We start from the raw sequence: 17,436 nt of genomic DNA, 5'->3' as shown, positions 1-17,436 counted from the left end.
CACCTTTCCATTATTTTTAAGATGCTCAAGGCAGCTTCCAACATTTCAAAAGAAAGCCATCACAATTTCATCAACAACAAAAAGAGATTTAAAGAGGGGAAAAGTAACTCGCAACTAAGCACGTCAAAAATATATTGAAAGAAGAATGCCTTTTATCAAAATGTTGGAATGCCACAGGGAGAGGAGTACAAAACAAGCACACAATCATAACCTGACAGGAGTTCTATAATCTAGGTGGGGCATCGGAAAAGGCTTTCTCCTACTTCTCCCAATAGTAGTTGAGGCTTTGCAAATGCAGAGAAGACCCTCTTCAGATGAAGAGGGACAAGTTCATATGGGAAGTCACAGTCTTAGATTATTTTAAGACATAATCTATTTAGAGTTTTAAAAAACATGACTAGTGCTTTGAATTAAGCATTGAAAGAGCTCCACCACTATGGTCCTTGTGAAAAATTAAAGTTCTTTAAAAGCCCAATTATCAGAAGCTGAAAAAGCAAACATACGCATGTAATTATTCGGTTAAGTTGGTACAGCCTCTATACTTTCCCACTGAGCACCCACATTATTCTGCTTTTGCAACCATATCCACTTCCCATGTAAGTCAAGAGCATTACTAGAGGAGAGGGAAAGCCTCTCTGGAGTATGTATGAATCCCTTTTACCTCTTCTGTTTGACGGTTATGCCTTTCTGCTGAAGAGCCTTCTCGTTGGCCATCTGCAAAAGCTGGATCTCCTTCCGTGAAAAGAGCCGAATCGCAAAAGCTTTCTCCAACAGTTTCTCAGGAGACACTGACTTTGCAATATCCCTAACAAAAGCTCGGATGTCCTGCTGAACGTTGTCTGACTCCATAGTCTGCCCAACCCTGACTTTATGAAAGAATTTGAGAAGAGCTAGTGCAACACGGTATAGAACCTTGTAGCCCTCTACCAAGAATACATCAAAGACCCGTGCAACATATACCAGAGGCAGTTCTCCAAAAAGCCACCGTTGCCAGTCTGAATATACTTCTAGCACATCCTTGGAAACTGCTACCATCAGCTTGTGGGCCGCCTGACAGTATTTGTTAACCAGATCGCCAAAAGTCATGCAAGACGACTCAAAAGCCAAGAACGTCTGATCAATGAAGTGCTTGGAGGGATCGTTGCAGGCAAGGATGCGGCAGACCTTCTCAAAGCACTCTGCTTCATCCCTACTGTAATGGAGGAGAAGTGCTACCACTGAAGGCAGAGCTGGGCAGAATGATATGTCCGGGAACTGGCTTGCAATGCATGAAATTATCTTCCTGACTGCCCCAATGCCTTCTGCATTCAGGCAGTAAGTGGGAACAAGGCTGTTGTCCACAAATTCTGGAAGCGGAAGACTGCTGCTGTTACGTTTGCCAGCAATTTTCACCACAATGTCCCGGTAGACGTGGGCATCTGGAGTCACTGTGCGGCAAGGGATATCATTTATCAGTTTGTGGTACACTTTGGCTCTTAAAGAGTGGTTTTTGGCCCAATATCCCTGGCGAGCCAGTTGCTTCAGGTCCTGAAATTCTGTGCTGGTCAGTTCCTTTGCATCCTGGTCCTGGATTGTAGAATCCATTTTATCCCAGTCTATAAAGCGGCTATATTCACCCATAGCTATTAAGATAGTCTTCGCAGAATGACATAAAAGCAAGTATCTTATCTGGCCCTTGGAGCACTTTCACTTTTTCCTGGAAAAGAACAAAGCACACAACAGGTTATGGCTACTTTCGTGTCAAGAACACGTAAATTGTTAATAGCTTGTCCCGCTATTGGCAGTGGAGTGCAAGTTCCAGACTGCCTGCAAAGGGGCTTCACTCAGGTAATTAATGGCTTATTACTTTTAAACTGATGTACCGGTATTTCCCTCCTCAGTGGGTTAACCTTTTCTATCTGTGCAATACACTGTTCTGTGGCTGAAAACTGTAGTAAACTGAGCTGAAGAATACAGTGGTACCTCTGGTGAAGAATTTAATTCATTCCGGAGGTCCGTCCTTAACCTGAAACTGTTCTTAATCTAAGTTACCACTTTAGTTAATGGGGCCTCCTGCTGCCACCACGTGATTTCTGTTCTCACCCTGAAGTAAAGTTCTTAACCCGAGGTACTACTTCCAGGTTAGCGGAGTCTATAACCTGAAGCATCTGTAACCTGAAGCATTTGTAACCTGAGGTACCATTGTAATTTGCCTCAAACATTCCTTTCCAGCACATCTTATTTATATGGTACCAGAAAGCAGGGAGGTGGGGGGAAACTATACAGGACATCAGAAAATAAAGATGCAAATGTTACTGCCATATCAGAATCCTCTGTCTTTTGAGGAAGGAGTTGCCATAGGAGACTACATTATCAAGCTTTTTGGGAAATGCAATGGCTTCGTGAGCATACTAGGTCATAGGCAGGAAAGGATTTTACTAGCTGTAGCCAAATAAAAACAGGAATCCTGTAGTACCTTAAAGCCTAATTAATTAATACCATAATAAATTAGTCTTTCAAGTGCCACAGGCCTCTGGTTCTTTTTGCTGTAACAAGCAGGGCTAATCCTCTGGAAGATACAGCCTAACAAGTCAGGTTAACATAGGCCTGTACAACACTTGGAAGAGCAGGAGTCCAACAACAAAGTCAGGGATGTACGTTCACCATACACATAGTTAGTCTGTCTGTAGAATGGCAATAAATTGTTTAGTCCCAAAATTTAAGCAGCAGCTTTCCAATAGGAAAGCAAAATTGCTTTTGTAAGCAGAGCTTTGGAAATTCAGTATTTGCTGGTGCATTAAGTGCTATGACAGACTTAATAAAAGACAAGTTAAGTGGTCCTCCATCACTTAAAAACCAGATAACTTTAAGAAATTAAGTGTCTATCAATATGTTTTCTATAACAGGTTACACTAATGCATGAAATACTGGCTCATGTGCCAAGAGTGGGTGTTGTCTCACTTCTGTTAAAATTCTGAACCTTTGCCTACTGTAAGGAAAACATGCTTATAAATACTGCGTATAAATAGGCATGGCAATGAGGGCAAGTCCTTGTCCAGATAAATCAAGATCTTGGTTGAATATTAATCTGTATATCTGAGATTCTATATTAGTCTCAAAATTAGTATGGTGTCAGATCAAATGATATAGCCAATGTTAGTCCTACTCACAAGTAGACCAATTAAAATTTATGACCTAACTCAGGCACATTCATTTCAATTATTCTACTCTGATACAACCCATGTCTTTAGGAAGCCCTATGCAGATATGGTTTGAAACTATATCAGGCACATGCAGAGAATCAGAACTGCATTACATGCAACACTCTATGGGTATACATAGAATATCACGTGTAGGTTCTATATCAGTGATAGCTAATCTGTTGCCTTGCTGGACTACAACACCCCTTTTACTGGCCATGCTGGCCAAGGCTGATGGTATTTGAATTCCAATTTCTAGAGGGCCACAGGTTAGCCACCTTTATAATACATGGTTAAAGGGTTACAAGTGGGAACTGTTGCAGCATAGAGTTCTTCTGTTTAGAATTCCTGCCAGCCATGCCCTTTCCCAGAACACTCCATTCTATTCCTCCCACCCACCCCCAAATAGCCCACCAGTATTTTTCAAAAATATCTCCTCACCCCTTAAATATTTCCTTTAAGAAAAAATACTTCTACAAATCCAAGCCTGCCGATATCTCCCGCTTGCCAGAGTTGGTGCCATCTTGGCTATGCAAGGATCCACATACAGAAGATGAGTTTACTATAACTATACAGTTGCTAAGGGACGTGGGTGGCGCTGGGGGTTAAACCACAGAGCCTAGGGCTTGCCGATCAGAAGATCGGCGGTTCAAATCCCTGCAACGGGATGAGCTCCCATTGCTCGGTCCCTGCTCCTGCCCACCTAGCAGTTCGAAAACACGTCAAAGTGCAAGTAGATAAATATGTACCACTCTGGCGGGAAGGTAAACAGCGTTTCCGTGCACTGCTCTGGTTCGCCAGAAGCAGCTTAGTCATGCTGGCCACATGACCCGGAAGCTGTACGCCGACTCCCTCGGCCAGTAAAGTGAGATGAGCGCCGCAACCCCAGAGTCGGCCACGACTGGACCTAACGGTCAGGGGTCCCTTTACCTTTTATACAGTTGCTATCAAAATTTCCTCTTTGGTAGAGTTCCTTTTTCTCCTGCTTCAGCACAAACAAATCAACCTGCTTGTACATTCCAGTTAAGTATACAGGGTTTACAGCAGAGCGCATAGGTGAGAATCACAGCTGTTGCCCTCGAACATTTGGTTATTTTTATCAGGCTTGAAAATAGCGGCCACCTTAAAGACAACTCATTTATGGAATGAGCTTCTGTACCTTTTGAAATCTCAGTGTCTGCGCTCTGCAAAATATATTCGTTTTTAAATATGCATAAAAGTTTGACCAAAAAGCAGAACTGAGAAAAACAAAAGTAAAACCCCTGCAAACAAGAGACAGTTTGGATTTAATGGCAGAAGCCAGTTTCCAGCATTGCTGGTTACCAACAGGTTCACTGTTTGCCGAGACTAGAAGCGTCGCTGTTCTTTTTAAAAAGGGGCTGGGATTAGGAGGCAGAATGGGAAATAATTAGTATTTTAGTCCACTGTTATGGATTACCCAACAGGGATTAAGTGTTCCTGGTAAGGTTGTCTTGAGTCACATCCCTGATTTGGTCAGATTGCCAACTGCAGACTGCTGCCTCTTTAGTAGCAACTCTCCACAACACTTTTTGCAGAACTGTGAACCCCACAGCCCCTCTTCCAAGAAAAGCAAAAAACTATTTTCTATGAAGAAATCCAGGTGCTGTAACTCGATTAAATAATGCTACAACACTGGTGATTGTTTCATGTAAATTAATCTTGTTAGTCACAGGGAGGCACAAAGAACTATGATGCTCTGGTCTCTATCAGCCGTCAGATCTGAATGGATGGGAATCTGATCCTCCTCAACTGGCCTGTCTATACAGCTTAGCTGAGCCACTTCTTTTATTAGTCTCAGAAAATCCTCTTCCTCTTGGCTTTTGAGACTGCATCAGTCACAGCACCACTTTCTGGTCTACCGTTGCAACACTAAGGGCTAGAAATTTGCTGAGAAAGAAGTTGAGATTAATTTGTTGGATGAAACCAAGGTCCAGCTAGCCAGCATTCTGTTTTCTGTAGAAGTCTAATGTAAGCTTCTCAGAGAGATCTAAACAGCCCTGCTTCTACACAGCAATATTTGAGCTCTGTACCTAGAAGTATCATTTAGCTATTAAAGTGAGTAGCTGTAGACTTAAACATAGATTTGACCATGGCAGAATGGTCTGCTAAAAAGCCAGGATATGCACAAGCTTTTGAGCAACCTGCGCACAAACCCTTTGCTCTCACTTGACTCTTCCTGCTAATGTAAACAGACCAGGAAGGCTCAGTCCATCTTGCCAATTGCGTACAACCCAGGGACTATGGTTAATAGTTTCCAACTGAGTCAGGAAATAGAGGCCAATCGTGGTTTTTAAGGTAGCAAGCTATAGAAGAAGGGAAGAGGTGAAACCTTGATTTGTGCTCTTACCTGTAGCCCAGTCACTTGCCTGCTAACTTATTATCGCTGTCAACCAAGTTTTTATAAAAAGTCAGATCCTTAATTCATTTTGGGTCATATACACCTAATGTAGGTGCATATATATGGCTAATAACTTTTGTGGATTTATTTGGAAGGGCAACATACCTTCTTTGGTTCGATTAAGAAGAGCAGACCATTTGGCATTCTCCCAGAGTGCTCAATCAGAGCCGTGTTGACATTTTATACAGTAAAGTATTTGCAACTTAGAGAAAGTGGGTATCATTTATTAGTACAAAAATACTGTAGAAGTAAAAAAGGTTAACATCCCTTCTTCCTTAATTTCTGTATTAACTCTAACATTTCGTACTATTAATGCTACAAGGACACATATTATATTCACAAATATGGGACCAGATCCACAATACCACACAGATGCCCAAATCTTTGAAGTAATGCAATGAGCAGAATGAGTGTAATGGCACCTCACTTTATACAAACAGACTATTTCCAAGGGCTCCCATTCTTGTTCAGATTTCTTCCAGATTTCTAAACAAACACACACACACACACACACACACACACACACACACGGATGGTCAGCACTTGTTCAGCGATTATTTTTGTCAGTCTTGAATTGAGCAAGGGATGTTACTAGTGGACAAGGTAAGGTTTTAAAGTATCAGTTTCATGGTATTTACACTGATGCCATTCCTTATGGGTACAGTGGTACCTCAGGTTAAGTACAATTCATTCCAGAGGTCTGTACTTAACCTGAAACTGTTCTCAACCTGAAGCACCACTTTAGCTAATGGGGCCTCCTGCTGCCGCTGCGCCGCCGGAGCACGATTTCTGTTCTTATCCTGAAGCAAAGTTCTTAACCCAAGGTACTATTTCTGGATTAGCGGAGTCTGTAACCTGAAGCGTCTGTAACCTGAAGCGTATGTAACCCGAGATAGCACTGTATTGCTGTATTTAGAAGAGGGACCATTCTACTAGGGAAAGGCTACTGTGGGGCCAGGATGACCAAGTTCCAAATTATTGTCATAAAGATTTTTTGTGTGGGGGTAAAGAAAAGCGCCAAGGGATTTGCAAACTTCAGTTTTCTTTAAACAGACATGCAGAAATCTAGACAAGTGCAGCAACAGGAAGCATTAGATTTGCTGTACAATAAAACAGGCATTATTGGCAACAGAAACAATTCTCTCACCTCAGGAAATGTCTACCCCGGTTCATCTATGAGAGTTAATGAAATACTGTTTCTGTAGTGGAATTGTCCAACACTGATGCACTGAGTTCAATGGATTGCCTTAATGAGGTTAAATGTAGTTCGATTATCTCCCTGTGAATTGCCTCAGGCTTTGTGTACATCAGCATCAGCTTCTCTCACCACTTAAACTGGGACTACAGGAATGTAGATCAGAGTAACTCATGCTAACCTAGCCAGTGTTTCAGGTGACAATTGCTTCCTGATCCATTTTTCCTCTGAATCTATATACAGCGGTGCCTTGTTTTTGTTTTTGAGGCTTTTTCGGTTCTTTTGTTTTCGTGACTGTGTAGAACCCAGTTCATCTACTGATTGATTGTGTGATTGCGGAAATGGATAAAAGCCCCCCATCCAAACAATGACTATCATCAGAGCAGGTAAGAAAATATATTAATTTTAATTTTTATCATCTACAATACTGTCTTATTTATTTTACAGTACAGTATATTGATTACCGGTATTGCTTTCATTTTATAATAAAATAATAATAATAATAATAATAATAATAATAATAATAATATATTATTTATACCCCGCCCATCTGGCTGGGTTTCCCCAGCCAATCTGGGCGGCTTCCAAAATAATATTAAAATACTGTGATACATCAAACATTAAAAGCTTCCCTAAAAGGGCTGCCTTCAGATGTTTATGGATCAATGGTCTCATTAGATAGCAAAATTAATTTTAAATTGCTGTTTTAGGGGTTGTTTTTAAAAGTCTGGAATGGATTAATCCGTTCTGCATTGCTTTCTATGGGAAAGTGCGCCTTGGTTTTGGAATGGACTCCTGGAACGGATTAAGTTTGAGAACCAAGGTACCACTGTATAACAGGTTCACACAACAAGACGATGTGACCGTGTAGGCTGCTGGAGAGGGCCTCATAGTCGCTTTGTTCCTCTGTGGTCCTTTTTGCTGCTGTATCATACCAAGCCAAGCCAAGGTGTCATCCAGATTGGGACTTGTGGTTACATTTTCTGCTCTCTAATAATGAGTTGTTGCAAAGAACAAAACTTGGCTGAAACTCATGGTTAGTGGGGAGAATGCTTACCCACGAGTCCTGGTTTGGATGCAGTGTTCAAAACTCGCATTGTTCTAGGCACATTTTGCAGCAGGGAATTTCATTAGCGCAAGCAGTTTCTGAGCTCTGGGTGCAGTACTGCACCTAAGATTTCACATTAAAACTGCAGTGTGGAAGGAAAGGAGGACCTTTTTCTGCCTCCCCACTTCCAACTACTCTCTGAAGACTGGAGAAGAGACCCTCTTAAGACTATTACGGGGGTTGGCAGGGGAGGGACTAGACCATGTGAAAAATGAGCATAATATTTTAGCTGCAGTTCATTTATATTCTTGTTATAAAAAAATGTGCCTAGACATTCAATTGTTGTGCCCATAGCCTAGGTTTAAGTTGCCATTTAGCTCCTAGCTTTCATATCTCAGTTTATAACACTATTTGGATGACAAACTAAGCCAAACCTTGGTTTAGCTTGGTGCGGCAGCAAGAAAGACCAAGGAAGAGTAAAGCTTGTGTGAGGACCTCTCTGGCAGCCAGCATGTTCACATGGTCTTGCTAAGCCAACAAGTGTGTTGTGTGAATCAGGCCAGAGTGTTATTGCAAGGAGAAAGGCAATTGAAGCACTTTTTAAAATAACAATACTATATAAATGAATCCAACAATTACTTCAACTTCATTTTTGACAAAGCCCAAATACCAGCATTTCTAGATCAAATACCATCAAGAGCATAGATCACAACATAGTGAGGGACAATCATCCAAGCACAGTAGCTACTTGTGCTACCTCCTCCACTTAGGGATTATTTCTGAAGACAGATGAAATTGCATTTTTCTGTTGTGGGTATGAGAATTAGAGGTAGGGTAGGGAGCACACATGACCATGGTGGACTATCAGAACTCAAGTGTCTTCCTCCATTCTTAGAGAACTCAGCTGCCCTGGAAATCAGACCCTAGGAGCAACCTGAAATCCAATCTGAAAACCATGTTACTACTAAATGTAGTAAAATAAAAAGCAAAATTGTGTGACTGGCAGATGTGGCATCTGCCAGGCACTCTGCCTCACTCACCCCTCACTCTGCCTTCTATGAAGAGTTCATGAATCAAGTCTTGTAACCACACAACCAACTCAAGAGCAGCAAATAGAGTGGTGTTAAAAACCCGCATTAAGATTCTTCAACTCTTTGTAATGAATATTAGAGATTACTACATGCATTTAATTACAGCTGGCTGTGCAAAACCACCAGGAGCTAAATAGTTCTCCAGAGACCCAGACAAATAATTGGTATTGAGGAAAGAGAAGGTTTTGTGACTAAGGGAAAGATGGAATGGCATTTCCAAAAACCACTCGGCGTTGCTTGAGCAGCACAGATGTGATATAAATACCGTCCAATCATAAGCAGAAGTGCTGTTAAGAAACAGAAGGATTCAAACATCAGCAGTTTCTTTGGCTTCCTGATGAACCCTGTGTTAAGCTTACATATCCAAATGCAACAAAAATGGAATAATAGTCACAATAGCCTTGGAACAGTGCTCAGTACTTCACTATTATCTTGTGCCTATTTAATTACCTGATTAAATTTATCACACAAGACCATCTTTGATATGTCAGCAACCAGTCCATCTAGCATATATATATTTCATAGTTGTGTATATCAGATACTAGAGGAAAAGAGCTTTTAACAGTTGTAAACTATCACCTCATCTGTCTCCTGAGAAATCTCTATGTGGGACAAGAAGCTACAGTTAGAACTGGATATGGAACAACTGATTGGTTCAAAATTGGGAAAGGAGTACGACAAGGCTGTATATTGTCTCCCTGCTTATTTAACTTATACTGTATGCAGAATTCATCATGCAAAAGGCTGGACTGGATGAATCCCAAGCTGGAATTAAGATTGCAGGAAGAAATATCAACAACCTCTGATATGCAGATGACACAACTTTGATGGCAGAAAGTGAGGAGGAATTAAAGAACCTATTAATGAGGGTGAAAGGAGAGCGCAAAATATGGTCTGAAGCTCAACATCAAAAAAACTAAGATCATGGCCACTGGTCCCATCACCTCCTGGCAAATAGAAGGGGAAGAAATGGAGGCAGTGAGAAAAGAGTAGAGGTGTTTTGTTAGCTACTGAAAAATGTTCTCTTCTGTATTTTGAAAGGATAAACATCTAGGCATATTCACCTGTAAAATTTATGCTTAGATCTCATTTAAAACATGCATGCTGCCACCTTGTATAATTTTTTTGAAGAACTTACTTGGATAATTTTGCACCCTCACTGTCCAAAAATCAGTGAAAGAGAACTTGAGCAAAAGACCAGGTGAATGGTTATTCATTAGATTCCCTTCTTCAGATTAGGTCACAGAAGTAGTTAGCTTTATGTACAAGAGGTCTGAAAGCAATTTCCCTAGTAAGTTAAGGGCTTTGTTAGAATGTGCAGCATGACTATTGATCTGTCCAGTTGTATTCTGTTTTGTTCCATGAGTTCATTTATAATTTGACAATAGTGCCCTGAACAGACTTCAGGAGATAAAACCTACGACTCCTTGTATCTTAACAGCCCCTCAGTGCCATAAGATAAGGCCAAGCACTGGAAATGTGGAAGCTTACAACTATGACCTTGCTTGTGCTCTGCATATTCACAGTAATCCAAGCAGAGTATGCGTGGGCAATAATCACACACAGCACTTGTGTAGTATAGTGACTAAGAGCACAAACCAGAAGTCCTGTTCAAATCTCAATCTATTCATGAACTCACTGAATGTAGGCAAACCACGACTGCTTATTCCCAGTTTGTGAAAATATTTATGTTTTCTTGGGTTGGTTCTCAGGCTCTGTGAAAGCATCCACAGATTAAGTGAATCGCTGCAATGAAATCTAGTTTGTACAGCAAACACAGAAGGGAGAAGAGTATATGAGCCCAAAGCTTGTACTTGTAAGAAACCATTATTTTGGTTATATCTGCAGTGGGCAGAGACTTTGAATTTCAGCTCACCGCATTTCATGAACCAACACCAACCTACAGAAGTCAACAGAAACCCTCGACTTTGTGAAAGAAATTTAAGAAGCCACAATTGAGGACCATCAAGATGGATGCAACTCTACAACCTGTCTGACTTAATTCTGCATAGAAAGCTCCAAGCCTGTAAACAATTTGAATGAAACACATCCTGTTGTTGTTTTTTAAAAAAGGAGTAAACCAGAGTTACTTAGGTGAAGATCTATTTGTGTGGATGCAGGGTGGCTTCTATTCAGTTCAGAAATAAAAAGTTAACTAGGCGTGATGGAGGAACACAGATGAAAATGCCACTCCAGGTAACTGGGGGTCACCAGGAGCAGGGGGCAGATTTACTCTTCATTCCAGTGCTGACCTTGTACAACCTTTTCTCCCATACAAGACAGTAGTTGTCATTCACTCATGAAGTGGGGATGGGGGCACAAATGAAATGTTGCAGAGGGAAAGTCCAGCTGTAGCCTTTTAGACCTTCAAATGGGACTGAATGCGGGGAGTCAACATTTTTCTGTGTGAAAAATATTGCAGAATCTCTGTGCGCCCCAGTCTCTGCAGTAGGCAAGTCTATCTCTATGCATACAGCACTGCTTACAATGATGGACACTTAGACAAATAAGTCACTTCAATGAGATATACAGTTGAGGTGGAAAAAATACTTGGCTTCCTTACACCTGGCATTGGGTTCACCAGTGTCTGGAGTAGGTTGTAGAGTTGCATGAAAGATCGATCTGCTTCATTCATAAACAGTTAATTTGAAGAAAAACCTCATTTACTGCTTGTAAACTGAGTTTCTCACAGACTGCAACCGACCACCCACAAAAAATCTGCTTGGTAGACTGTTTTTCTGTACCAGTAAGAACAAACAGGTGGAAAGACTAGGACAAGAGCCAATAATTCAACAACAGCAAAAAGGAAAATATAGAGATGTGGAAAAGGATGCAAGAAATAAGTGCCTCTGATAACATAGAAACATTAGTCTAAATGTAAAGGTGCAATCTGTCTGAAATTGTTCTTAAAATCCCCAAAAGAAAAGAAATAAGAGGGGCTGTATGAAGGGGAAGACTACTGGGAGTTGAATGTTGGTAGTATACTATTACTATTATTTTTTTGGGCTTCTGCACAAATGTTGTTTAGCAGTAAGAGACAATGCATGCAGAAATGTCCTCAAAATAACAGAATAATATATAGCAGGCCTGCTCACAGCAATGCCTACAAAAATATGTAGTTTTGTGCAAGCCTTAAAAAAGAAAACATGCTTGTCAGTTAGCATCAAGCATATTTTCCTCAATCTGATGAAATTATATGATCAAAGCAATCTGAAAACGGATGAGGAAATTCTGCTTAGTAACAAGGACATATTTATTGTCTTCTGTCATAACCAAAGCTATTACCACTCCTTGCCCCTCAAGTCCTGAAAATGATTTTTTACAGGTTCCTTTTTGCCTCCCAGATTCCCTTCTAATTTTATCCTCTATTTCCCCATATGAGTCCCAAACCAATTTCCTCTCCCTGTTTCTTTCACTTAAGTTGCCAGCTGTGTACCCCCTTCCAGCCTAAAATGTTTTAAAATGACTCTGTTCTCTTAGCTGTACCTCCAGCTTATAAAAATATACCAGTAAATGTTAAAAGTGGTCAGTTGCTGATAAGTCAACAGTCACCCACCATACTAGGCCAGCCCACATCCACAAGTTCAGGTATCACTTGGGGTTAGTGAACACGGCAACCTCCTTCTTGCCTCTGTTACTCTTAAAAAGAGATACTGTGATTAGGTCCTGCGTGTGCAGTAAAAAGAATGTCCAGTTTATTTAGGTTGTGCACAAACGCACTGATTTTTACCATACCAAAAAAACAAAAAACAACAACACCCTTTTAAAAAAGTGATGATTTGGAGCTTACTATACATACATTATGTAAGGCTGCCAGTGTGTCTACCCTTTACAAAATGGGCAGAAGCTAATCCAAGCATGTTATCACTGAAATGAAATACAGTTTGCTTAGATATGTAAATGACTGTGTGGTGCAGGTTTTCAACACTGATGCATTGCTAAAATCACAATCACAGTCAGTTTTTTTCTGGGGTTGTTTAGAAGTTGGGTTTCCCCCTCACTTTAGTTATCAGCATCAGTTCCAAGAGCCCAGCAGCGCCAACAATAAGGCTGCCAAGTGTTTCAGGATTCAAAACTTGTGATCTTATGAAATATTATGTAAGATCTTAAAAAAACCATCAATACATCTCTATTTGCTGGAAAAAAAACCCCACAGGTTCCCAGTGTGGGAAAAGAAAACCAGATAAAACTATAGCATGCATGTGGAAATAGAAGTTACTACTACTGCAGTAACTGCTCGAAGAAAGGGAAGTGCAAATGCGCCTAAGATTTCTCAATTACCAATTAAATTCAGGGCTGGGAAAAAATCCTTTCCCCCACCCTACAGATATAGGCAGATTCAGGAGTCATGAGAAAAAATGGCCTAATTGATAACTCATGGTTGGAATCAGTCTAATTAATTACAAATTCATGAATGTTTCGGAAAACATTTTCAGGGGAACATGCATTCTGAAGCGATACAGCAAACATCCTAAGTCATTTCAAAATCTTAGGCCTGAGAGATACAGGCTTTTAAAAATATAATCCAGAGTGCAAAGAGTATTAAAAGGGCAAGTTTTTTGTTTATTTAACCTACAGGATATTGGCAATTTCAAGTTGAACAGTTTAGTGCATGAGATTCATGCATCACATGATTAAGAAAAACATAAACAGGCACTTAAACATGCCTTTAAACCTAGTTTATTGTGTTTATACAACAACCACTCTGTAACTACGAACAATTCAGGCTGCTTGCAGTATCAACATCCATTCTAGAGGTAGCAACTGCTTCACTTTAGGTCAGGCATCCCCAAACTCGCCGCTCTAGATGTTTTGGGACTACAACTCCCATCATCCCTAGCTAACAGGACCAGTGGTCAGGGATGATGGGAACTGGAGGGCCGAGTTTGGGGATGCCTGTTTTAGAGCCTCAGAATCTGATTCCAGTTACATATTTCCCAAACTAGCAACCCCCCCCCCACATCAGATAAGCACCATTACACCCCTAATGTCACCAACCATATTTTACGGCCAGAGGGTGGGTAGAAATTTCAGCGCTCACTCTGGAAAACAAAACACACGGCTAGTCAAAAGAGAAGGTAGAGGATATAGCAAGGATGCCAATTATGTGGGTGGAGTTGTGTAAACAGATCCTCTATATAGTTATGTATTTGGGGAGTCCCACCGTATCAGTGGGGCTTATTTCCATGAGGACACTCTTCCCCTCATGCTGCAGAACCTCTTTTTTGCATTCGCCTAGAAATTCAGTGTTTTAAATGTCCCATGTCAATCTTTAGGAATCAAGATTTTGTTTTTCCATCTGTAGGAATGCAAGCTGGGCCTCTAATTCAGCCCTCAATCGCCTATGGGTGGCATTCAGCTGAGTTTTACCCAGAACAGACCCACTGAAATTCAAGGCCTTAACTTAGTAATGTTTATTAATTTCAGCGGCACTACTCTGAATAAAACTTAGTTGAACATCACCCAATACTTGTACATAACTCTGTTTCAATGGTTTTTTTAAAATTATCTCATCATTATCAGATTTCTTCATACCCTGGCCTTCATGTAATGGGCTACGATGCAACACGGGGTTGTAGCCCAACCTCAAGCAGGTGCCCCAGTTGAACCACTTTTCTTGTGTCTTCGGATTTCATTTCATTTTTAAAAGAGAAGGCAAAGGGGTGCAGCAGAAGGAGAAAGGAGGGCAGTATAGATGAAAACAACAGAAAACAGGACATTACTACATCAGGAAGAGCTTTCGAACAGTAAGAGCTGTTCAAAAGTGAAACGAACTCCTATGAGAGGTGATGGACTCTCCTTCCTTGGAGGTTTTTAAGCAGAGCTTGGATGGCCATGTACTTGAGATTCTAGCATTGCAAGGGGTTGGACTAGATGATCCCTAGAGTCACTTCCAACTCAAGGATAACAATACTAGTCTTATCCAGTGCTGCAAGTTGGGGCTAAGATGGTGGGTCTGGAGTGTGAAAGTGATGAATACTTCTATTTTAAGGGTCTTTCTTCCACACAATTACAGGTGACCCAATGTCTAGAAGAAAGCTGCTGGGATTCACATCTTTTGAGGAGCTTTTCTATACAGTGGTACCTCTGGTTATGTACTTAATTTGTTCCGGAGGTCCGTTCTTAACTTGAAACTGTTCTTAACCTGAAGCACCACTTTAGCTAATGGGGCCTCCTGCTGCCACTGCACTGCCGGAACATATTTCTGTTCTCATCCTGAAGCAAAGTTCTTAACCCGAGGTACTATTTCTGGGTTAGTGGAGTCTGTATGTAACCTGAGGTACCACTGTATTTATAAAAAGATAACTTACATTTAATAACCCACCTTATTCCTCCACGGAGTTCAAAGCAACACACACTGTTCTCTCACCACACCCCTTTTATCTTAACCACCCCGTGCAGCCGGTTAAGGCTGAGAATCTGTCTCTAACCCCAATGTCACCTAGTACGCTATGGGGCTGAGTGGGGTCAATCAGACCAGGAACTCCCGAATTCTACCTTGACACCGTATTCACTGCACGCCACACACAGAGACCCCAAATGTAGACGCAGAGTGGGCTCCTTGGCGGTGGCACTCTGCTCATGCTCAAGGACACTGCCCCCTTTTGTGTAAACTATTCCACACACTCCAAAAATCCATCTCTGGAAACTGGGACGGGGAAGAGGATGAAAAACAGAAGAGGACTTCGGCTGAAACGAAGCCCTGCAAGTGAGGAGACAGCCCGCCCTTCCAGGGTATTCCTGTATTTCTCCCACAATAGCTGCTCTCCACAAAAATACCTCGCCCCCCCCCCCAACGCTAAAACGGTCGTCTCCACCTTGCCTTTGCTCCCAGCCCCCTCTCCCGGCAAGAGGTGTGGGTCGGAGGCGCCCCCCGCAGGCTGAGTGCGCCCTCGCGCCCTCCCTCCGCGCCCGGCCCCTCTTACCTCTGGCCCCACTTCAGGTACCAGCTCGTAAGACCCAGCCCGCGCAGGCGCACTTTTATACCATTCTATCTCCCTCTCCTTCCTCTCGCTCGTTCGCTCCCCCCGCCCTGCGTTTTCTCTACTCACCAATCTCACAGTTCATCCATGTACACACCTCCTCCGGGAGCCCTTGCGGCGGCCACGAACGGAGCAGATTATAAATAGCGGCTCGAGGCGCATGCGTAGTAAGGTCGTCTCGGAGCTTACGGCCGCGCACGAGACTTTTCGGCGCAGGAGGAGAAATCTTGGCGCGTGCTCCCGCGGCGTGCGTGCGTGCACGCTCCGCTCCTGCATCGCGCGCTCGCAGGCTGTGGCGTTATTCTGTCTGTATTTTCCTTTTCTCCGCCTTTTCCCTTTCCTCGTGCACGGCGACGGCCAGGGGGGCGTGGCTTATACATTTTTAAGGAGCTCAATAGCTCATAGCTGTTGCTCTGAGGGCGCGGTGAAGGCGTTGAAAATATATCTACAGAGTTAGCTGTGTTTACTCTGTTATTTTTATCTCCTCAGATGTATCTTAGTTGCATCTTCTTTAGTTTTTATGTCTCCTTATAGGGCCTATACCTAAAAGGCGATGTATCTTAATTTTTTTTTTAAAAAAACCACTTGATTATACATGTGGACATGTGGAAAACAACTATATATAATTGCAAAAAAAATATGTGAAAGCATATATCTTGAAATTTATGATTCCAAAACACAAATAACAGTGAAGTCCATATTTCTAAACATGTAATTGTTTGCTCATTACATGGCCTTCTATAATATGCAAAGGTAAACATCATTTTGTCAATCCAATCTGAAACAGGTGGCGTGCTATATCCCACACATACCCATTTTACCAGCAGTGAAATTTGCCACTACTTCTATATCATGTAAAAATATGTTTTAGCCCAAAAGTAATATTTTAGGCTCTAGTGACAGTAATCACACATATTCATCATTCATAAATTTAAATATGACTGTATCAAACCAGCTGGAATGGCCGCAGAGGAGCCAAAATGGCAGTTGGACCATTGCTGAATGTCTTCCCCCTCAGACACAACCAGGTGGAAATGGCTGCAAGTCAACCCTCAATCCCAAATTGTGACCATTACACAAATTAATCCATTCCCTGGTTTTTCCCTCCCATCCCTCTGTAGTTTATCCCATTGCCCATCTTAGACTGTGGGCAGTCAGGGGGATTTGCCCGCCAAGAACTGCATCAGTCGGCCGGGCTTCACCCTGCATGGCCTGGCAGGCAGCACAGCACAGCAACAGCACAGTCCCGCTTGGCTCTAGTGGGGGGCGCGTGCTCCAACAGTGTTGGCAGTTTGCCTGCCCCAGGCACTGGCAACCCATGCTACACCACTGATGCTGTGCTGAGAATGTTTCATTCCTGCTGCATTCCAGAGTACTTTCCAGTGACTATGGATAGTTGTACAGTATTTTAAACACTAAGCTAGTAGAAAGTTTGCAAAAATGGCTTCTCATTTGAATGTGGTATACATAACAACATTCACAGTGCAATCCTAAGAATGGGCTGGGAGCCTATCTACACAA

General features: G+C 41.9%; 1 protein-coding gene across 4 annotated transcripts in view; it reads right to left on the bottom strand.

The window, feature by feature from the left end:
* The window catches only part of TBC1D24 (TBC1 domain family member 24), a 30,492-nt gene extending 14,380 nt beyond the window's left edge, over positions 1 to 16,112 (bottom strand). For 2 of the 4 annotated variants that reach the window (XM_053364664.1, XM_053364668.1), the window contains exons 1-2: positions 15,985 to 16,104; positions 662 to 1,696 (exon numbers count right to left, since the gene is read on the bottom strand). In XM_053364664.1, the coding sequence (XP_053220639.1) occupies positions 662 to 1,620 (959 nt within the window). In that variant the 5' untranslated portion in view covers positions 1,621 to 1,696; positions 15,985 to 16,104. Of the gene's footprint in view, positions 1 to 661; positions 1,697 to 15,858; positions 15,935 to 15,984 lie in introns of those variants that run through there. The other 2 variants (XM_053364666.1, XM_053364665.1) reach the window with 2 other exon arrangements.
* Between the last annotated feature and the right edge of the window lie 1,324 nt (positions 16,113 to 17,436).

Source organism: Podarcis raffonei, chromosome 14 (assembly GCF_027172205.1).
Source record: "Podarcis raffonei isolate rPodRaf1 chromosome 14, rPodRaf1.pri, whole genome shotgun sequence".
NCBI classification, from domain to species: domain Eukaryota; kingdom Metazoa; phylum Chordata; class Lepidosauria; order Squamata; family Lacertidae; genus Podarcis; species Podarcis raffonei.
The sequence above is the reverse complement of the archived record's forward strand: the minus strand, read 5'-3'. Positions and strand labels throughout refer to the sequence as shown.